Source organism: Mobula birostris, chromosome 4, assembly GCF_030028105.1.
Source record: "Mobula birostris isolate sMobBir1 chromosome 4, sMobBir1.hap1, whole genome shotgun sequence".
NCBI lineage: Eukaryota > Metazoa > Chordata > Chondrichthyes > Myliobatiformes > Myliobatidae > Mobula > Mobula birostris.
The window spans coordinates 910316-933838 of NC_092373.1; the positions used below are offsets into that span (position 1 = coordinate 910316).

General features: G+C 42.9%; 1 protein-coding gene across 4 annotated transcripts in view; it reads right to left on the minus strand.

The window, feature by feature from the left end:
- The window catches only part of masp1 (MBL associated serine protease 1), a 208818-nt gene that overhangs the window by 156315 nt on the left and 28980 nt on the right, over nucleotides 1-23523 (minus strand). For all 4 annotated transcript variants that reach the window (XM_072254845.1, XM_072254843.1, XM_072254846.1 and 1 more), the window contains one exon: nucleotides 23178-23325. In XM_072254845.1, coding sequence (XP_072110946.1) covers nucleotides 23178-23325 — 148 coding nt within the window. The remainder of the gene's footprint in view (nucleotides 1-23177; nucleotides 23326-23523) is intronic.

A 23523-nucleotide genomic window follows, 5' to 3' on the forward strand; every position in this document is an offset into this window, starting at 1 on the left:
GGAGCCTTTTCTGGTTGGCTGCCAGTGCCTAGTGGTGTTACTCAGGGGTAAGCTACTTTTCACATTGTTTGTCAATGATTTAGATAGTAGAATTAAATCATTATTTAGATAGTCGATTTAAATCTTTTTCAGAAACGTGCAATAGCAATTATTTATAATATGATTATGAAAATAAATCCAGATGCATCAAATTCAATTAAGAACGAATGGGAAAGGGAACTTAAGCTTACTTTACCTACAGAGAAATGGCAAAAAATTTTACAATTAGTTAATTCTTCCTCTGTATGTGCTGAACATGCATTGATACAGTTTAAAGTAGTACACAAGGCTCATACGTCCAAGGATAAATTAGCTCATTATTACTCTCATATAAATCCTGTATGTGATAGATGTAATTCTGAGATAGCTTCATTAACTCATATGTTTTGGTCATGCCCTTTGCTGAAGAAATACTGGGTTGACATTTTTGATGTTATTTCAACTGTTCTGAATATTGATCTACAACCTCATCCTATTACTGCAATCTTTGGTTTACCAATGATAGAACAACGTCATCTGACCTTCTCAGCTTGTCGGATGATTGCTTTTGTTACACTAATGGCTAGAAGATCCATATTACTGAATTGGAAAGAGATTAATCCTCCTACTATATTTAATGGTTTTCTCAAACTATGTCTTGTTTAAATTTAGAAAAAATTAGAAGCGTCATTTATGACCCTTCTATTAAATTTGAAGAGATTTGAAGACCATTTATTCAATACTTTCACATGATGTAATTTGATCCTTTTCAATTCTATTTTGTTACTTAAATACATGAGGCGAGGAGTGAAGTTAACGACACTAATGCTCTTACCTAAGGTATCATAATAGCCTATTCTTTTTCTTTTTTTCCCCTTTAGTTTAGTTTTTTTTAGTTGGTTTAGATTTTTATTTCTTTTGGGGTATATATATATTTTTTTTCTTTTTTCATGATATTTTTATATTTTCTCTTTATATTTTCCTATATTATATTTATACTTTTTGAGATTTTGGGAGGCTCATTAATTATGTGTTAATTGAGTTTATACCTGTATAAACTAATTATCAATAATGTAATCCCAATTGCTCTGTATCTATTTTCTGTAATGTTTATGATGCTGAAATTAATAAAAAGATTGAAAAAGAAAAAGATAGCAGAATTGATGACTTTATGCAAAGTTTGCAGATAATACGAAGATAGGTGGTGTTGCAGCGGTGCTCAGGAAGCAATGCGATTGCAGCAGGACTTAGACAAATTGGAAGAATGCGCAAAAAGTGGCAGATGGAACACAGTATCGGGAAATGTACGATAATGCATTTTGGCAAAAGGAACAAAAGTACAGACTATTATCTAAATGGGGAGAAGGTTCAATCATCAGAGGTGCAGAGGGATTTAAGAGACCTCATGCAAGACTCCTAGATGGTTAATTTACAGGTTGAGTCTGTGGTAAAGGAGGCAAATGCAATGTTGGCATTTATTTCAAGGGGAATAAAATATTAAAAACAAGGAGATAATGTTGAAGCTTTACAAGACACTAGTCTAGCCACACTTATGGAGCATTGTCAACAGTTTTCGGCCCCTTATCTCAGAATGGATGTTTTGTCATTGGAGAGAGTCCAGAGGAGGTTCACGAGGATGATTCCAGGAATGACGGGTTAACATCTGGGGAGTGTTCAGCAGCTTTGGACCTGTACTCACTGGAGTTTAGAATAATGCGCGGGGATCTCATTGAAACCTACCAAATGTTGAAAGGAACACACATTAAAGTTGCTGGTGAACGCAGCAGGCCAGGCAGCATCTCTAAGAAAAGGTACAGTCGACGTTTTGGGCCGAGACCCTTCATCAGGACTAACTGAAGGAAGTCCTGACAAAGGGTCTCAGCTCGAAATGTCGACAGTACCTCTTCCTAGAGATGCCGCCTGGCCTGCTGCGTTCACCAGCAGTTTTGATGTGTGTTGCTTGAATTTCCAGCATCTGCAGAATTCTTCATGTTTGCGTTTTTAAATGTTGAAAGGACTAGATGAAGTGGATGTGGAGAGGTGTGGGTTTCTTCTGGTAGGGATATCCAGAACTAGGGGGCAACAGCCTCGACATTGTGGAGCAACCCTTTAAAACAGAAGGCAGGAGGAATTTTTTTAGCCATAGAGCGGTGAATCTATAGAATGCTCTGCCAGAGACTATGGTGAAGGTCAAGTCCGTGGGTTTATTTACAGTGGTAATTTATAAGATTCCTGATTAGTCACCGCATTAAGGGATACGGTGAGAGGGCAGATGTATGAGATTGAATGGAATCTGGGATCAACCATGTCGAAATGGCAGAGCAGACTTGATGGGTTGAATGGCCTAATTCTGCTCCTTTGTCTTTTAGTAATATTACTATATGTGTTATGTGTATGAATTATATGTCCCATCGTGTGCACCTTCATCCAGAGGAACGGTGTCTCGTTTGGCAGAATATAGTATATGATTGAATGACAGTAAGCTGAATTTCAACTTTAAATTGAACTTCAAAATGAAGACAATAAATTGTTACCAGTCTTCAAACTCCCTGACATTTAAGTTACGAGGATAGTCTTATAGAACTGGGACTGTAATTTAGAAGTGACATGGAATCTGCGAATGCAAAATGATGGAAATGGACAAGGTTGGTTCTTGTATTTGAAAAGGTCTTGTTTCAATAGCATAAGAGAGTTCCTAGTAAAGGTAGACCAACAAACAATCCATAGGAGTCAGGCAGCATACATGGGAGTAAGGGAATTGTCAATGTTTTGGGTCAAGACTTTTCATGTGGAATCAATTCAACAAGCTCTGTAGATGCTGCTCAGCTTACTGAATTTAGAACACAGAATGTTACAGCACAGTACAGGCCCTTCAGCCCAAATCGCTGTGCTGACCTCTTAATCTACTCCAAGACCAGTCTAACCCTTCCCTCCCACATAACCCTCCAATTTTTCTACCCAGGTGCCTATCTGAGAATCTCTTAAATGTCCCGACTGTATCTGCCACTCCCACCACCCTGGCAGAGTGTTCCACACACAAACCCGTGTAAAAAAAAACTTACCTCTAATATCCCTGGTAGGGTGTTCCACACACAAACCCGTGTAAAAAAACTTCCCTTTGATATCCCTGGCAGGGTGTTCCACACACAAACCCCTGTGTGTAAAAAAAACTTCCCTCTGATATCCCTGGCAGGGTGTTCCACACACAAACCTCTGTGTTTTAAAAAAAAAACTTCCCTCTGATATCCCCCTATTATTTCCTCAAATTATCTTAAATTTTCTGCTCCTTGGTATTAGCCATTTCCACCCTGGAAAATCGTCTTTGCTGTTCAATTGATTTATGCCTCTTATCATCTTATACATCTCTATCAAGTCACGTTTCATTCTTAAACAAGAGAGTCCTGCCGAAGGGTTTCAGTCCGATACGTTGACCGTACTTTTTTCCATAGATGCTGCTTGACCTGCTGAGTTCCTTCAGCATTTTGTGTGTGTTGCATGTTTCATTTTTCTTCACTCCAAAGAGAAAAGCCTGAGCTCACTCAATCATAAGACATGTTCTCTATTTCTCTAGTTTGTCTTAAGCCCAGCTCCAGTAGCCAATGTCTCTTGTGTCTCCTGATAAATGAACGTTTGACAGCATATTTCTGGGAATAAAATGGAACGGCAGAGCTGATTCAATGGGCCAATGCCCTAATTCTGCCCCTATGTCTTATGGTCTAAAATAAATAAACAGGCATCCGTTAGTCTCATGAGACCATAGATTTGTGCCTTGGAAGGTTTCCAGGGCTCAGACCTGGGCAAAGTTGCATGGAAGACCAGCAGTTGCCCATGCTGCGTCTCCCTTCTCCACACCACCGATTTTGTCCAAGGGAAGGGCATTAGGACCCATACAGCTTGGCACCGGTGTTGTCGCAGAGCAACATATGATTAAGTGCCTTGCTCAAGGACACAACACGCTGCCTCAGCCAAGGCTCGAACTAGCGACCTCCAACTTACTAGACGAACGCCTTAACCACTAGGCCACATGCCAACATGGTCTAAAATAACAGCTGACGAATGGAGTCATTTTAAAGAGGTAGTAAGAAATCACAGTGGTGTCAGATCGCAAGAGAAGAAATTTATTGAATGCCTACGAGATGGCTTTTTAGAGCAGCTTGTGCTCGAGCCTACTTGGGGAAAGACCAGCTCAGATTGGGTGTTGTTAGATCTTATTAGGCAGCTTAATGTAAAGGAACCATTAGGAGGCAATGATCATAATATGACTGAATTCATACTGCAATTTGAAAGGGAGAAGCATAACTCACATGCATCAGTATCGCAAAGGAATAAAGGGAACAACATACAGGCATGGGAGAGGAGCTTGCCCAGGTGGATTGGAGGGAGATACTGGCAGGGATGACAGCAGAACAGAGGTGGCTGAATTTTCTGGGAATAGTTCACAAGGTGTAGAATAGACATGTCCCACAGAAGAGGTTGTTCTCAAATGGTAGGACGAGACAACCATGGCTGACAAGGGAAGTTAAGGACTGCATGAAAGCCAAGGAAAGGGCATACAAGGTAGCAAAAGTAACTCTGAAGTTGGATGATTGGAAAGCTTTTTAACAAAAGGCAACTAAAAAGGCTACCAGAAGGGAAAAGAAATATGAGAGCAAACTAGCCAATTATATATTATAGTAAATATATAGCAGGATAGTAAAATTTTTGCAGATATATAGAGAATAAAAGGGAGGTGAGAGTTGATATTGGAAAATGATGCTGGCTAGGTACTACTGGGGGATAAAGAAATGGTAGATGAACTTAATAAATACTTTGCTTTACTCTTTACTGTGGAAGACACTAGCTGTATGCCAGGGGTTTATGAGTTTCAGGGAACAGGAGTGAGTGCCATTGCTATTACAAGGGAATAAGTGCTAGGCCAACTCAAAGGTCTTAAGATCAATAAGTCACCTGGACCAGATGACTGCATCCCAGAGACCAGAGGTGCTGAAGCTATAATGGATGCACTGGTCATGAACTTTCAAGAATCACTTGATTCTGGCATGGTCCCACAGGACTGGAAAACTGCAAATGTTACTCCATTCTTTAAGAAGGGAGGAAGACAAAAACGAGGAAATTACAGGCCAGTTAGCCTAACCTCAGTGGTTGGGAAAGTGTTGGAGTCCATTATTAAAGACGAAGTTTCAGGGTACTTGGAGACTAATGATAAAATAAGTCAAAATCAGCATGGTTTCTGTGAAGGGAAATCTTGCTTGACAAATCTGATCAAATTCTTCGAGGAAGCAACAAGCATGGTGGACAAAGGAGAGGCAGTGGATGTCTTTTACTTAGATTTTCAGAAGGCATTTGATAAGGTGCCTCACATGAGGTTATTTCTTGGTGTTCATCTGGCAGAGAATCTCACCTGGTCTTTCAACACCAGCTCCATAGCAAAGAAAGCCCAGCAGCATCTCTACTTTCTGCAAAGGCTGAGAAAAGTCCATCTCCCACCCCCCACCCTCACCACATTCTACAGAGGTTGTTTTGAGAGCATCCTGAGCAGCTGCATCACGGCCTGGTTCGGAAATTGCACCATCTCGGATCGCAAGACCCCGTAGCGGATAGTGAGGTCAGCGGAGATCATCGGGGTCTCTCTTCCCGCCATTACAGACATTTACACCACACGCTATATCCACAAAGCAAACAGCATTATGAAAGACCCCACACACCCCTCATACAATCTCTTCTCCCTCCTACCATCTGGCAAAAAGCACCTAAGTATTCAGGCTCTCACAACCAGACTCTGTAACAGTTTCTTCCCGCAAGCCATCAGACTCCTCAATACCCAGAGCCTGGACTGACACCAAACTACTGCTCTCTACTGTACATATTGTCTTGTTTATTACTTATTGTAATGCCTGCACTGTTTTTGTGCATTTTATGCAGTCCTGGGTAGGTCTGTAGTCTAGTGTAGTTTTGTGTTGTTTTATGTAGTTCAGTGTAGCTTTTGTACTGTTTCATGCAGCACCATGGTCCTGAAGAACATTGTCTCGTTTTACTGTGTACTAAACCAGCAGTTATGGTCAAAATGACAATAAAAAGTGATGACTTGACTTGACAAGATAAAATCCAGTGGCATTACAGGAAAGAAACTGGCATGGATAGAGGAATGGCTAATAGGCAGGAGGCAGCGAGTACAAGTAAAGGGCACCTTTTCTGGTTGGTTGCCAGTGACTAGTGCTGTTCCTTAGGAGTCAGCTGCATTTCATGTTGTTTGTCAATGATTCACATAGTGACTACGCAAAGTTTGCCGATGATATGAAGATAGGTGGAGTCATAGAAGTGCTGAGGAAGCAATGGGATTGCAGCAGGACTTAGACAAATTGGAAGAATGGGCAAAAAAATGGTAGATGGAATACAGTGTTGGGAAATGTATGATATGCATTTTGGCAATAGGAACAATAGTGTGGACTATTATCAAATGAGGAGAAAATTCAAACATCAGACTCAGATGTCCTCCGGCAAGACTCCCAGAAGGTTAATTCACAGGTTGCGTCTGTGGTAAAGAAAGCAAATGCAATGGTGGCATTTATTTCAAGTGGAATAGAATATAAAAACAAGGAGATAATGGTGAAGTTTTAATAAGACACTAGTCATGCCACATTTGGAGTACTGTCAACAGTTTGGGCCCTTTATCTCAGAAAGGATGTATTGTCATTGGAGGGAGTCCAGAGAAGGTTCACAAGGATGATTCTGGGATTGAAGGGCTAACATATGTGGTGGCATCCGTTAGTCCCGTGAGACCATGGATCTGCACCTGGAAAGTCTCTGTGCCGTCGTGCTGAGGTAATGCTGGAGTGTCCTCTCCAGGGCGCAGGCCTGACCAAGGTTGTATGGAAGACTGGCAGTCGCCCATGCTAACATATAAGGAGCATTTTACAGCTTTGGGTCGTACTCACCGGAATTTAGAAGAATGTGTGGGGATCTCATTGAAACCTACAGAATGTTAAAAGGTTGATGTAAAGAGGGGCTAACCAGAACCGGAAGGAAACAGCCTCAAAAATGAGGGGCAACCCTTTAATACAAAAGTAAGGAGGAATATTTTTAGCCAGAGAATGGTGAATCTGTGGAATGCTCTGCCACAGAATGAGGTGGAGGCCAAGTCCAAGGGTATATTTAAAGTGCAAGTTGAGAGATCCCTGATTATTCGGGATATGGTGAGAGGGCAGGTGTATGAGGTTGAATGGGATTTGGAATCATCCGTGATGAAATAACAGAGCGGACTAGATGGGCTGAATAGCCTAACTCTGCTCCTACGTCTTATGGTCTTACAAAATGCTGGAGGAACTAAACAGGTCAGGAGATAACTCAGCCAGCTCCATCATGGGCACTAACACCACCAGCTTCCAGCTGCCTCAAACTGGCAGCACTCATCATTAAGGACCCCCATCACCCAGGACACACTCTCTTCTCATTGTTACCATCAAGGAGGAGCCTCATTTCTTTGGAAATGAATACATCTTTTGGACTGAGACCTTTCATTAGGACTGCAAAGGAAGAGGAAAGATGCCAGAATAAGAATGTAGGGAAGGGGAGAGGAAGGACGATAAGCTAGGTGATAGGTGAAGACAGGTGAGTGTGGGAGATTGGGTGAAGTAAGAAGCTGGGAGGTGATAGGTGGAAAAGGTAAACGACTAGAGAAGGAAAAAACTTACAAGAGAGGAGAGTGGACCATGGGAGATGGGGACGAGGAAATGGAAAGTTGGCAGATGTTATTTAAACCCTACAAGTGAATGGTGATGCATGTTAAAGAGTCAAATACAGGTAGGACATATACAGTAAGTTGCAGGGCATTCCGAAATGTCAATGAAATGTTCAAGGACCTTTGAGATTCAAGTCTATGGTTCTTAAAAGTGGCAATACAGGTAGACAGAGTAATGATGAAGGCACAAGGCATGCTTGTATTATGAGTCGGGACATTAAGTAAAAGTTGGGATGTTACGCTGCAACTTTGCAAAACACAGGTTAGACCTTCCTACAGATGCTGCTTGGCCTGCTGCATTCACCAGCAACTTTGATGTGTGTTGCTTGAATTTCCAGCATCTGCAGAATTCCTGTTGTTTGCGTTTAGACCTCACTTGTCTATAATTCTGGTCACACTTTAAAAAAAGTGTGACTGTGCTTGAAAGATTGCAGGAGAAAGAGCTTCACCAGGATATTGCCATAGTTCTGGGGAGAAACTAAATGTGCTGTGTTTGTTTTCCCTGCAGCAAAGGAGGCTGTGGGGTTGAAGAACAGGAAAGGTTCAGGCATAAAAGGAAGACACAGCCTAGCGGAGCAGTCGAGAGAGTGGTCTGAGTCAGAGCGGTAGGGCTTTGGCGAGGTAAGTGGGTAAGTGGACTTCGAGAGCATGTCTGTAAGGTTAGTGCTTTGCTCTGGGTGTCAGATGTGGGAATCCTGGGAATCTTCCAGTTGCCCAGATGGCCACATCTGCGCAAGGTGCACCGAGATACAGCTCCTGAGAGAGCGTGTTAGGGATCTGGAGCTGCAACTTGATGACCTACAGCTTGCAAGGGAAAGTGAGCAGGATATAGATAGGAGCTACAGGGAAATAGTCACCCCATGGCTGCAGGAGTTAGACAATTGGGTGACTGTCAGGGAAGGGAAGGGGAAAGCTCATATAGTAGAGAGCACCCCTGTGGCCATCCCCCTCAGTAATCGTTATATCGTTTTAGATGCTGTTGAGGGGGTGACCTGACAGATGATGACCACGGTGATCGGGTCTCTGGCACTGAGCCTGGTTCCATGGTGCAGAAGGGAGAGAAGAAAATGAGGAATGCGGTAGTCATAGGGGATTCCATATTGAGGGGAAAAGACAGCCTGTTAGAGATACCTGCATGGTGTGTTGCCTCCCAGATGCCAGGGCTGAGGAAGGGGGAAACAGAAATAAATAAAAGACAGCGTGCAACAAAGATGACAGAAAGGACAGGCAGGAGATGGAGCATAATCACAGCCAGTGGGATGAGTTACAGGGCAATAGAGGTGTGGTACTGTTAAAACAGAAAGCGACAAATACTGGAATGAAAGTATTATAGTTGAATGCACGCAGCACAAGAAATAAAATGGAGGATCTTGAAATTCAGCTACAGATAGGCAAGTATGACATTGTGGCCATCTCTGAAATTTGGCTAAAGGATGGCAGCCTTTGGGAGCTGAATGTCCAAGGATATACGGTGTATCGGAAAGATAGGTTAGTAGGCAGAAAGGGTGGTGTGGCCCTGTGTATAAGAACCAATCTAAATCATTAGAAAGGGATGACATAAGATCGGAAGGTTTAGAGTCTCTCTGGGTTGAGTTAAGAAATGGCAATGATAAAAGGACCCTAATGGCAGTTGCCTCCGAACAGCAGCCGGAATGTGGATTATAAATTACAGCAGGAGATAGAAAAGTCATGTCAGAAAGGCAGTATCATGATAATCATCGGAGATTTTAACATGAAAGTAGATTGGGAAAACCAGGCCAGTACTGGACCTCAAGAGAGAAAAGTTGTAGAATGTCTACGGGATGGCTTTTTAAAAGAGCTTGTTGTTGAGCCCACTAGGGGGTTGGCTGTGCTGGATTGGGTGTTGTGCCATGATCTGGAGGTGATGAGAGTTTAAGGTTAAGGAACCCTTAGGGAACAGTGATCACAATATGATCGAGTTCACTTTGAAATTTGAGAAGGAGAAACTAAATTCCAATGTGTCAGTATTTCAGTGGAATAAAGGAAATTACAATGGCACGAGAGGGGAATTGGCCAAAATTCACTGGAAAGGGACACTAGCAGGAAGGACAGCAGAGCAGCAATGGCTGGAGTTTCTGTGAAAAATGAAGGAAGTGCAAGACAGATATATTCCAAATAAGAAGAAATTTTCGAATGGAAGAAAGACACTACCATGGCTGACAAGTGAAGTCAGAGCCAAAGTAAAAGCAAAAGAGAGGGCATACAAGGAAGCCAAAGCCAGTGGGAAGATAGAGGACTGGGAAGCTTTAAAAAACTTGCAGAAGGAAACTAAGAAGGTCATTAGAAAGGAAAAGATGAATTATGAAAGGAAGCTGGCAACTAATATCAAAGAAGATATTAGAAGTTTTTTTAAATAGATAAAGGGTAAAAGAGAGTTGAGGGTAGATATAGGACCAATAGAAAATGATGCTGGAGATATTGTAACGAGAGACGCAGAGATGACAGAGGAACTGAATGCGTATTTCACATCAGTCTTCACAGTAGACATTTCAGAGTGTCAGGGAAGTGACGCTTGTGCAGTGAAAATTACAACTGAGAAGGTGCTCAGGAAGCTTAATGGTCTGAGTGTGGATAAATCTCCTGGACCTGATGGAATGCACCCTTGGGTTCTGAAGGAAGTAGCTGGAGAGATTAACCATGATCTTTCAAGAATCAATAGATTCTGGCATTGTACCAGATGACTGGAAAATTGCAAATATTACTCCGCTAGTTAAGAAGGGTGGGAGGCAGCAGAAAGGAAACTATAGACCTGTTAACCTGACATCAGTGGTTGAGAAGTTATTGGAATCGATTGTTCAGGATGAGATTACAGAAACCTGGAGGCACCTGACAAGATAGGCCAAAGCCAGCATGGTTTCCTTAAAGGAAAATCCTGCCTGACTAAACTACTGTAATTTTTTGAGGAAATTACAAGCAGGGTAGACAAAGGAGATGCAGTAGATGTGGTGTACTTGGATTTTCAAGAAGGCCTCTGACAAAGTGCCACACATGAGGCTGCTTAGCAAGATGAGCGCTCATAGAATTACAGGGAAGTTACTAGCATGGGTGGAACATTGGCTGATTGGCAGAAAACAGAGAGTGGGAATAGAGGGATCCTACTCTGGCTGCCTGCTGGTTACCAGTGGAGTTCCACAGGGGTCAGTGTTGGGACCACTGCTTTTTACGATGTATGTCAATGATTTAGACTATGGGATTAATGGACTGGTGGCTAAATTTGCCAATGATACAAAGGTAAGTGGAGGAGCAGGTAGTGTTGAGAAAACAGAGAGCCTGCAGAAAGGCTTAGATAGTTTAGGGGAATGGGCAAAGAAGTGGCAAATGAAAGAGTTGGAAAGAGTATGGTCATGCACTTTCGTGGAAGAAATAAATGGGCAGACTATTATTTAGATGGGGAGAGAATTCAAAATTCAGAGATGCAAAGGAATTTGGGAGTCCTTGTGCAGGATACTCTGAAGGTTAACCTCCGGGTTGAGTCAGTGGTACAGAAGGCGAATGCAATGTTGGCATTCATTTCTAGAGGTAAAGGATATAGGAACAAGGATGTGATGTTGAGGCTCTATATGGCACTTGTGAGACCACACGGAGTATTGTGCGCACTTTTGTGCTTCCTATTTTAGAAAAGATATACTGACATTAGAGAGGATTCAGAGAAGATTCACGAGAATGATTCCAGGAATGAAAGGGTAACTGTATGAGGAACGTCTGGCAGCTCTTGGGCTGTATTCCCTGGAGTTCAGGAGAATGAGGGGGGATCTCATAGAAACATTCCCAATATTAAAAGGCCTGAGCAGATTAGATATGGCAAAGTTATTTCCCATTGTAGGGAAGTCTAGGACAAGAGGGCACAACTTCAGGGTTGAAGGGAAGGATGTCCATTTAGAACAGATATGGGGAGAAACTACTTTAGTGGTAAATCTGTGGAATTTGTTTGCACGAGCGGCTGTGGAGGTCAAGTCATTAGGTGTACATAAGGTAGAGATAGATAGCCAGGGCATCAAAGGGTATGGGGAGAAGGCAGGGGAGTGTGAATGACTGGAAGAATTAGATCAGCCCATGATTGAATGCCGGAGCAGACTCGATGAGCCAAATGGCCTACTTCTCCTCCTATATCTTATGGTCTTATGGATGATGTGACAGAGCCGTATAAAATTAAGGGTTCAATAGTCAGACACATTTTCCCTTCTTGTCAAAAAAAAAGGGCTTAGATGAGGCAAAGTGAAAGGAAAGAGATTTAAAGAGTATTTGAGGGTAAAGACATAGGAAGCAGTTGATTAGTGGAACTCACTGCCAGAGGAAGTGGTGGATGGGATACAATCACTAATGGATGCAATGGTAGTGTAGCAATTCGTGTGACTCCGTAAAGCTCAGGACGTCAGGCTACAGAGTATAATTCAAATGTCAACTGTAAGGAGTTTTTACAACCTCCCAGTGGAATGCATGGGTTTCCCCCAGGTGCTCTAGTTTCTTCCCACAGTACTGGTTAGTAGATTTTAGTTGGTCATTATGTAATTATGCTTGGGTTAAATGGAGGATTGGTGGGCGGCACAGCTCGGAGGGCTGGAAGGCCTGTTCTGTACTGTATCTCTAAACAAAATAAAATTAAATCAGAGATACTTAATTAGTATGGAATAGCAGAATATGGAGCTAACACAATCAGTTTTGTTGGGGAGAAAAGTCAGTATGGAAATGGTGGCAATTCGAATTAGTATTCTTTATATCATCTAAAAGATAAGATTTGGTCTTTGGACACAGTCTTCCAGAGTTATAGAGGCAACCAGTACAGAAATGGGCCCCACAGACCACAACATTCATGCTGACTTTTGCCCAGGTAGACTAACTCCACTTGCTTCTTCAGGACCAGAACCCACCCCCTCCCATGCCCCGCTTAGGGCCAGAACCCACCCCCACCCCACCTTCAGGGCCAGAACCCCCCCACCCCACCTTCAGGGCCATACACTCCTATGTCCTGCTTATTTAAGCTTCTGCCCAAATGCCTCTTTAATATAGTAACTGTATAGGGAAGGTCTAATGTTAGATGGGGGTTATAAATCAAAAAACTAGTTCCAAAATAATCTCTCATAATACAAATCTATGTTATCCACACATGCATCAAAAATGATAAGTCGGGGCGTCAAAAGTTACGGGGAGTAGGCAGGTAAATGGGATTGAGGGGAATAATAAATCAGCCATGATGAAATGGTGAAGTAGACTTGATGGGCCAAATAGCCTATTTCTACTCCTATGTTTTATAGTCTTATAGTCTAAAACAATCTAAGCCTGCCCAATTTCTTACAGTCCAGTCAACATACTGATAAATCTCCTCTTTAGGTATTACATAGATTTGGAAAGACAAGGAAAAAACAACTACAAATTACAAAACCAGAGATCAGAGTTGTGATAGGTACTACATGTTCCCATGTGGTTGTCCATTGGAACATGTTTCTGGCTCACACCTGCTGTTTCCCTGCAAACAATCCAGAATGAGTTTATGTAGTAGTAATTGAGGACATATGTCTGTCATTTCCCGGAGTTCCTTTACTTCCCATCAACGTTAGAGAGGAATTTCCCTGGGCATTTCCCTAAATTATTAAAAACATAGAAAACCTACAGCACAATACAGGCCCTTTGGCCCACAAAGTTGTGCCAAACATGTCCCTACCTCAGAAATTACTAGGTTTACCTATAGCTCTCTATTTTACTAAGCTCCATGTACCTATCCAAGACTCTTAAAAGACCCTATCGTATCCACCTCCACCACCGTTGTCGGCAGCCTATTCCACATACTCACCACTCTCAGTAAAAAACTTACCCCTGACATCTCCTCTGTACCTACTCCCCAGCACCTCTTGTGGCAACCATTTCAGCCCTGGGAAAAAGCCTCTGACTGTCCACACGATCAACGCCTCTCATCATCACCTCTCATCCTCCGTCGCTCCAAGGAGAAAAGGCCAAGTTCACTCAAGCTATTCTCATAAGGCATGCTCCCCAATCCAGGCAACATTCTTGTAAATCTCCTCTGCACCCTTTCTATGGTTTCCACATCCTTTCTGTAGTGAGGCGACCAGAACTGAGCACAGTACTCCAAGTGGGGTCTGACCAGGGTCCTATATAGCTGCAACATTACCTCTCGGCTCCTAAATTCAGTTCCACGATTGATGAAGGCCAATACACCGTACGTCTCCTTAGCCATAGAGTCAACCTGCGCAGCTGCTTTGAGCATCCTATGGACTCTGACCCCAAGATCCCTCTGATCCTCCACACTGCCAAGAGTCTTACCATTAATACTATATTCTGCCATCATATTTGACCTACCAAAATGAACCACTTCACACTTATCTGGGTTGAACTCCATCTGCCACTTCTCAGCCCAGTTTTGCATCCTATCAATGTCCTGCTGTAACCTCTGACAGCCCTCCACACTATCCACAACACCTCCAATCTTTGTGTCATCAGCAAACTTATTAACCCATCCCTCCACTTCCTCATCCAGGTCATTTATAAAACTCACGAAGAGTAAGGGTCCCAGGACAGATCCCTGAGGCACTCCACTGGTGACCGACCTCCATGCAGAACATGACATGTCTACAACCACTTTTTGCCTTCTGTGGGCAAGCCAGTTCTGGATCCACAAAGCAATGTCCCCTTGGATCCCATGCCTCCTTAATATCAGCATCGATGACATGATCAACGATGACATTACCTCTATTATTCACATCAACATCTTTGGACAGAATGAAATTCACTTCATTCATAGTACCATGTGCATCAAGAACAGCACCAGTTTCACACATACTATGAAACATCAAAAGCATCCACAAAATCACAGGCATTGATATCAAACCATCAACATCATTCTGTTGGCTGGAAAGAACTACAATCTACAAATCAGTGAACAGAAATGAGGCAATCTGGTTGAAGGAATGCAGGGTGCCATTTTGTGAAACTGCTCTGTAACCTCCATTTTATGAGCTGTTTTGTGAACTGGTTTTACTCAGGAATAGCTGTATCAAGGTGCTTTAAAGTGGATACAATGATGCTCCTAATAATCTGCTGAATTAGAGATACTTTCCAAATGGGAAGTTATTTGTGAGGTGTTCTTTGGTGTAATAGAACTTTTAGGTTTATGAATAGAGGAGTCTGTGTCTGACCTGAATAACCCAAACCCTGGAACTCTCCGATTCAAAACAAAGAGGCATTAATGACAAGTTGATAATTGCGAGAAAGGCAATAAAATGATGCTACCTTGTAGCAGAGACAATGGGACCCCAACACACCCAGATAGGCCACAGCCAACAAAACCAAAAAACAACCGTACTACTTGCATCAAGAACAACACCAGCGTCATCCTCACTATCACAAACATCAAATCCACTGGCATCAACATTATCCATGACCTTCATCAACAATTTCATTCACAATGCCACAAGAACAGCATCACCATCCATCAGCCATAATGGGGGCAGATGGAGGAATAGGAGGAACAGGAGGAACAGGTCAGCTTCACTGTCAGTGCTCTTTGTGGGAGATTGTACTCCACCGCCCCCCCCCAAGAGTCTGGGGATTAACCCTGTCATCATTCTCTGCAGGAGATTGTACTTCCCCCACTCCAAGAGTCTGGGGATTAACCCTCACTATCATCGTTCTCTGCAGGAGATTGTACTTTCTCCCAGCAACTGGGGTTAAATCTTATGTTCCACTGATAGTGTTTGGGTTACCGTTAAAAGGGGTTGTGATGTTCATGCTTAGGAGTGTCATGATATCCAATCAGGATGGGGTAATTGGGAGAAGGTTCTTGAGAACGGTAGGGGCGAGATTTTGTGTCAGACACTGAGTTGGGCCGAGGTCTTTTCTCGGTGGAAGGAGAAAGAAGAAGCTCGAGTGAACCGGCCATATGATTTGATCTGGCGGGAAGTCACAATTTGATGGAGCCCAAGAGGGGGAATTCTACCGGTGGTCGGTGAATAGGAGATTGCGCCATGAGTACATCGGACACATCAGCTTTTGGAAGGTATGAGCTCCAACCTGTTTACATTTGACAGTTTTAATTATGATGAATCCTATTGTTTGGCGATTGCATAGGGCAGTAATTACATGGTATTCACATAGATCAGGCGAAATATCCCAACCTCCTGGGAAAGTGGGACACAAATCATATCTACCCGGGACGCACTGAGCCTGTGAAAGGTGATTTTCTCACTGTTGAGTGCAGCAGATGTTAGCAAGGGACTAACGAGCCGCAGCTATAGAGATGCCAGGAGAAAGAGGCTTTGCATACTTTCCCCCAGTGACTGGAGTTTAACACCCACTATCAATGCTCCCTCTGGGAGATTGTATTTTCCCCCAGTGACTGGGGTTTAATCCTCACTGTCAGCACTCTCTGTGGGAGATCGTACTTTCCCCCATTGACTGTGGTTAAATCCTCTGTCAATGCTCCCTGTGGGAGATTGTATTTTCCCCCCAGTGACTGGGGTTTAATCCTCACTGTCAGTGCTCTCTGTGGGAGATTGTACCTTCCCCCAGTGACTGGGGTTAAATCTTCTCTGCCAATGCTCTCTGTGGGAGATTGTATTTTCCCCCAGTGACTGGAGTTTAACACCCACTGTCAATGCTCCCTCTGGGAGACCGTATTTTCCTCCAGTGACGGGTTTAATCCTGTCAGTACTCTCTGTGGGAGATTGTACTTTCCCCCAGTAACTGGGATTAAATCTTCTCTGTCAATGCTCTCTGTGGGAGATTGTATTTTCCCCCAGTGACAACTGACCAAGCTGTACCAATATTGTTTTAATACTGGTATCCACTCTCAACAATGTGGAACATTCCCCAGGTGTGGCTTTTGAAGAAAAAGTTAGATCAATCCATTCCGGCTACCTATTACTGAATTTGTTTACTGGGAATTATCATAGCTTACATTCCCTTTCACTAACAGAGCAGAATTCATCAAAACAAACTGGAAGTCAGCCAGCAGCTATGGAGAGGAAACTATTCTGCTAAAAGACCAGTGACCTGGAAAACTAACACTATTTCGCTCTCTGGAAATGGTGCCAGTCCTGTTGATGATTTCCAGCATCTTCTGGAGTTATAGTCATTGATCTGTAAAAGGACATCATACAGATCTGAAGGAGGACTTCTACTCCAATTATTGTGCCCATTTATAGCAATCCCAATTTACAGGACTTGGGCCATTGCATTTTCTACCTTGGTGAAGACACTAGTCAGGCTGCACAGAGTATTGTCAACAATTTTGGGCCCTATATCTCAGAAAGGATGTGTTGTCATTGGTGAGAGTCCTTGAAGAAGTTCATGAGGATGATTCCTGGAATGACGGGGCTAACACATGAGGAGTGTTTGGCAGCTTTGGGCCTGTACTCACTGAAATTTAGAAGAATGAAGGGGGATCTCATTGAAACCTACCAGATGTTGAAAGGACTAGATGGGGAGGATGTTTCCTATGCCAGGAATCCCACCTCTCCCAGGAGTTCCAGGAGTTTCCCGTATATTGATAGCGGCTCCCTGATGCCCGCAAATTACATACAATATCCCGGAAATCGATTTTTTAAGAGAGGGACGGGGAGAAAAAAGGAAAGAAAATGAATGAATCCTGCTTGGTTTCTCTTTGTGCTAAGTAGACCTATCAGTTTTCTCTGTGAGCAGGCTTTACAGTTGACCTCCCTCTCTCTCTCTCTTCCATATTCCATCAGTTCAGTTACTGCCGTTTGTAATGACGCTGAAATGATCCAGACAACTGTCAGTGATGAAGTACAAAAGCCTAGCAAAGAAATTCCCAAGGCTGGCGGTGACAACCTGACTATGCGAGGCTGTCCTATGCGGGCAGGGCACGTTGGCGGCTTAAAGGGGATTAGAGCAGGGTTTAAATTGGAGTGAAATTCCAAAATCGACCGCTAAGACATCTTTAAAAACGCGCTCGCAGCAAGCAAATTCTTCGGAGTTTTTTTCCTGAGACACTTCCACTTACAGGTACATCGAAGCCTGTGATGGGCTGGGTTCAAGCGCAACCGTTTTCAGAAGAAAATCCGATTTTAGTAAATACTCTGCCCCCACCGCGGTCTCGTCATTAGGATAGCAAACTGTTTACCTGTGCTGCGCACTTTATATGCGTTTAGAATTACACTTTATTAAATAATATGGTAATATATTGTTTTATATGGTGTTCATGATAAATGTATTGTGGCTGCACCGTGGTCCGGATAGAGGTTGTTTTGTTTGTGGACAATCAGCCAGATGACAGTAAACTTGAACTTGAAGATACAGAACTTCTAAATCACTCATTTAAAATCCCCCATCTCAATGTAAAAAAAAAGTAAGTCCTGATTCCGACTATTACAGGGTGGGTGGGTGAGAGAGAGAGAGAGAGAGAGAGAGAGAGACACACACACACACACACACACACACACACACACACACACAACGGACGTATATGTGATCAGACGTTGTCCGAATGGACGTTAAGCGGCGCACACCTGGAATAAGGATACACCTTATGCTTTTATTTCATATTAGGGAGGCTAAGCGCAGGGAAGGCTGCTCAAGTATTTCACAGTTCTTTTCAACAGAAAACCAAAGTCTGACAGAGAAGGTGACTAGAGCTGAGGTGTACTTTACATCTTTCATCGTTGAGCATAACCTGCCATTCCAGGTGTGTAAGCACACAGGCAAGCTATTCAGGAAAATGTTTCCTGATTCAGAAATAGCAAAAAACTATGCCTGCTCATCAACCAAGACGGCAGCTATTGTGAACATGGCACATTAGGACAGAATTCAGAGGTCAGCTGTCTCACGAAACACTTGTGAATCTGATGCCTTACAAAATTAACAAATTCATTGACACAGACTGCTATGAGGTTGAGACTTCCGGTTGAGACCAACCTGAAATGAGTTTTTGTAGGGTGGGATCTCTCCTATGGTGGGGGTATCAAAAACTAGAGGACACAGCCTCAAAATTGAGGGGTGATCTTTTAGAACAGAGGTAAGGAGGAGTTCTTTTTTTAAAAGTCAGAGAGTAGTAAACCTGTGTAATGTTCTGCCACAGACTAAGGTGGGGGACAAGTGCATGAATATATTTAAAGCAAAAGTTGATTTCTGCATCAAAGGATACAGCGAGAAGTCAGGTGTATGAGGTTGAGTGGGATCCAGGATCAGCCATGATGGTATGGTGGAGCAGACTGGATGGGCTGAATGACCTAATTCTGCTCCTACATCATATGGCCTTATGAAACATAGAAACACAGAAAACATACAGCACAATACAGGCCCTTCGGCCCACAAAGCTGTGCCGAATATGTCCCTACCTTAGAACTAACCAGGCTTTACCCATAGCCCTCTATTTTTCTAAGCTCCATGTAGCCATCCAGGAGTCTCTTAAAAGACCTTATCGTTTCCACCTCCACCACCGCCGCCGGCAGCCCATTCCACGCACTCACCATGCTCTGAGTAAAAAATTTACCCCTGACATCTCCTCTGTAACTACTTCCAAGCACCTTAAAACTATGCCCTCTTGTGCTAGCCAATTCAGCACTGGGAAAAAGCCTCTGACTATCCACACGATCAATGCCTCTCATTATCTTGTACACCTCTATCAAATCACCTCTCATCCTCTGTCGCTCCAAGGAGAAAAGGTCGAGTTCACTCAACCTATTCTCATAAGGAACGCTCCCCAATCCAGGCAACATCCTTGTAAATCTCCTCTGCACCCTTTCTATAGTTTCCACATCCTTCCTGTAGTGAGGCAACTAGAATTGAGCACAGTACTCCAAGTGGGCTCTGACCAGGGTCCTATATAGCTGCAACATTACCTCTCGGCTCTTAAACCCAATGCTTGTCTACATAATTCCTAAGTGTTGCAAACCTGTCTCCACCACCCATTCCAACAGCATGTTCCAAACTCTGGGTGAATAAGCATCATCCTCAGGTAACCTCTGAACTTTCTACCCATCACCCCAAGCCTATAACTTTAGGTTTTCAATACCTTTGCTATGGGAAAAAGTTCTTCCATATCCACCCTATTGCCTTTCACATCATTTTCACGTTAGATGTCAATGATATGGATGATGGAATTGATGGCTGTGTGGTCAAGTTTGCATATGATATGAAGACAGGTGGAGGGGCAGGTAGTGTTGAGGAAACAGGATAGCTGCAGAAGGACTGTGACAGTAGTAGAAGGGCAAAGAAGTGGCAGATGAAATATAATGTTTTGAAGTGCATGATCATGCACTTAGATAGAAGGAATAAAGGCATAGACTCGTTTCTAAGCATGGAAAAAATTCAAACAGAGGAGCAAAGGGACTTAAGATTTTTGTGCAGGATTCCCTAAAGGTTAACTTGCAGGTTGAGTCTGTTGTAAGGAAAGTAAATGCAATGTTGGATTAGATTAGATTCAACTTTATTGTCATTGTGCCGAGTACAGATACAAAGCCAATGAAATGCAGTTAGCATCTGACCAGAAGTGCAAAGAATAGTGTTATTTACAAGATAACTCTGAATAAAAAGTAAGTGCACACAAATATAAAAGTACTGAGACAGTACAATATGGGTGCAATACTGCTTAGCGCTGTGATGTGAGGTTCAGCAGGGTCACAGCCTCAGGGAAGAAGCTCTTCCTGTGCCTGCTGGTGTGGGAGCGGAGGCTCCTGTAGCGCCTACCGGATGGGAGGAGAGTAAAAAGTTCATGGTTAGAGTGAGATGCATCCTTGATAATGCTTTCATTTCGAGTGGACTAGAATATAAAAGCAGGAATACAATGCTGAGGCTTTATAAAGCATTGGTCAGACCTCACTTGGGGTATTGTGAACAGCTTTGGGTCTCTTACCTTAAAAAAAAATACACTGGCATTGGAGAGAATCCAGAGGAGATTCACTAGAACAATTCCAGTAATCAATGGGTTAACATATGAGGAGCATTTGATGCCCTGGGCCTGTACTTGCTGGAGTTTATAAGAATGAAGGGGGATCTCATTAAAACCTACCAAATATTGAAAGGCCTAAATAGAGTGGACGCGGAGAGGATGCTTCCTGTAGTGGGGGAGTCGAGGAAAAGAGTGCACAGCCACAGAATTGAGGGACGTCCATTCAAAACAGAGATGAGGAGGAATTTCTTTTGCCAGAGGTCTGTGAGCCTGCCACAGACAGCTGTGAGGCCAAGTGATTGGGCATTTTTAAAGTGGAGGTTAATAGGTTCTCAATTAATCAGGATGTCAGTTATAGGAAGAAGGCAGGAGAATGGGGTTGATAATATATCAGCCATGATGGTGTGGAAGAGCAGATTCAATGGGCCGAATGGCCTAACACTGCTCCTGTATCTTATGGCCTTACATTGCCCTGTAGCCCTAGATTTCTCTCATTTTAGATTTGTAATCCCCTGCTTCCTCAACACTACCTGACCTTCCACATATCTTTCCAGCATCTGCAAACCTAGCTACAAAGCCATCAATTCTGTTTTTGCTTGTAGTTCATCATTTTGAATTCCTAGTGGATATTTTATGAAACAAACATGCCAAGATACTAAAGCAATGGGATAATGGCTAACAAAAGCTTGAAATGCAGGAGTTAATTGAAGAGGAGGCTAATGGAACAAGGCGTCATTAGTAAGAGACAATTGAACAGCCTGATCACCCTGTGTAAATTAGTACAACAAAGGAGAAAGAACAGTCAGAAGATCTAAGTTTAACACAATAAATAACCTGGGGAACGAGAGATAAATGAAGCATGAGCAGAAGTGTGATGGTCAGTCCCTCGGAATGTGCCAGAGAGGTTCACCTCTGTGATCCCTACCAACAAAAATAACCCACAACTCCTACATAATCTACTTCCCAGTGTATTATAGATAGGATGTTGAGGTTTACCAGGATGTTGCCTGGATGAGAGGTAATGTGCTATATCAAGAGGTTAAATAAACTTGGGTTGTTTTCTTTGGAGTGGAGGAGGCAGAGGGGAGATCTGAAAGAGGTTTATAAGATTATGAAAGGTAGAGAGTAGAGAGACAATGTCTTTTTTGCCCCGGTGTTGAAATGTCTAAATGTCTAATACCAGAGGGTATATACTTAAGGTAAGAGGGGGTAATTTCAAAGGAGATGAGAGGAGCAAGTTTTCTTTTTATTTCTTTCTCTTTTTTCCTTTACACAGAATGTAGTAGGTACCTGGAACGTGCTGCCCGGATGGTGATAGAGGCAAAAACATTAGAGACTTGCAAGATACTTTTAACAAAAGTCACATGCATCAGTATCATAATAGAATAAAGGAAATTATAGATGCATGAGAGAGGAGCTTGTGCAGGTGGACTGGAAGAGGATACTGGTTGGGATGACAGCAGAGTAGAGATGGCTGAAGTTTCTGGGAATAGTTCACAAGGCACAGATAGATATATCCCACAGAAGTAATTCTCAAATGACAGAGACAGGCGACTGTAGCTGACAAGGGGAGTAAAGAACTGCATAAAAGCCAAGGAGAGGGCATATAAGGTAGCAAATATAATATAATAAATATATAATGAAATATAAGAATTGGATCAGTCCATGATTGAATGGTGGAGCAGACTTGATGGGCTGAATGGCCCACTTCTGCTCCTATATTTTATGGTCTTATAAAAGCAAGGAGAAAATGCTGAGCCTTTATAAAACAATAGTCAGGCCACTCTTGGAGTATTGTCAACAGTTTTGGGCCCCTCATCTCAGAAAGGATGTGTCATCATTGGAGAGAGTTGACAGGAAGTTCATGAGGATGATTCTGGGAATGAAAGGGTTAACATACGAGTCACTTTTGGCAGTTTTGAGCCTGTACTCACTGGAATTTAGAAGAATACCGGGGGGGGGGGGGGTTCACTGAAACCTACCGAATGTTGGAAGGATTAAATAGGGTGGATGGGTGGATGTGGAGAGGATGTTTCCTATGGTGGGGGTCTCCAGAACTAGAGGACACAGCCTCAAAATTAAGGGGTGATCTTTTACAACAGAGGCAAGGAGGAAATTTTTTTAGCTAGAGTAGTAAATCTGTGGAATGCTCTGTCACAGACTGTGGTGAAGACTGGGTCCGTGGGCAGAAGTTGATAGTTTCCTAATCGGTAAGGGCATCAAAGGATATGGCGAGAAGTCAGGAGTATGGAGTTGAATGGAACCTGGGATCAGCCATGATGGAATGGTGGAGCAGACTCGTTGTGCTAAATGGCCTAATTCTGCTCCTATATCTTATGGTCTTATAGGCACATGATTGTGAGGAAAATGGAAGGATTTGGACATTGTGTCGGCAGAGGGGATTAGTTTAGTTGGCTATTTGATTACCAATTTAATTGGTTTAGCACAACATTGTGGGCCAAGGACCTGTCCTGGTCTGTTTTATGCTCTATATTGTAATGTTTCAAACAAAAGTGAACTAGATGTCAACAGCAAACCCACCAACTGAGGTGAAGGCAAATTTCCAGCCACGGTTATCTCCTGAATCATCGGTGTGAAAGAGAACCTGGACACTGCTGGTGTTGGTCACGATCTTTCCAGGACTCTTATCACCACAAAAAGGACCAAACTCCTTCAATCCAGCTTTGATCTGCAACAGAGAACACAACAGAAAATGGAAGTGCTGGCTAGGCTAAAATCCAGAAAAAACATTGATTCATTAAAAACAGAACACAGTAAGTCAGGAGGGAACACAGCAAAATGATGTTCACTGCAATGCTTTGCAAACATCCCAAAATAAAAAGCCAAATATCTTACCAGCCAATCATGAGGCAACAAGTCAATGCAT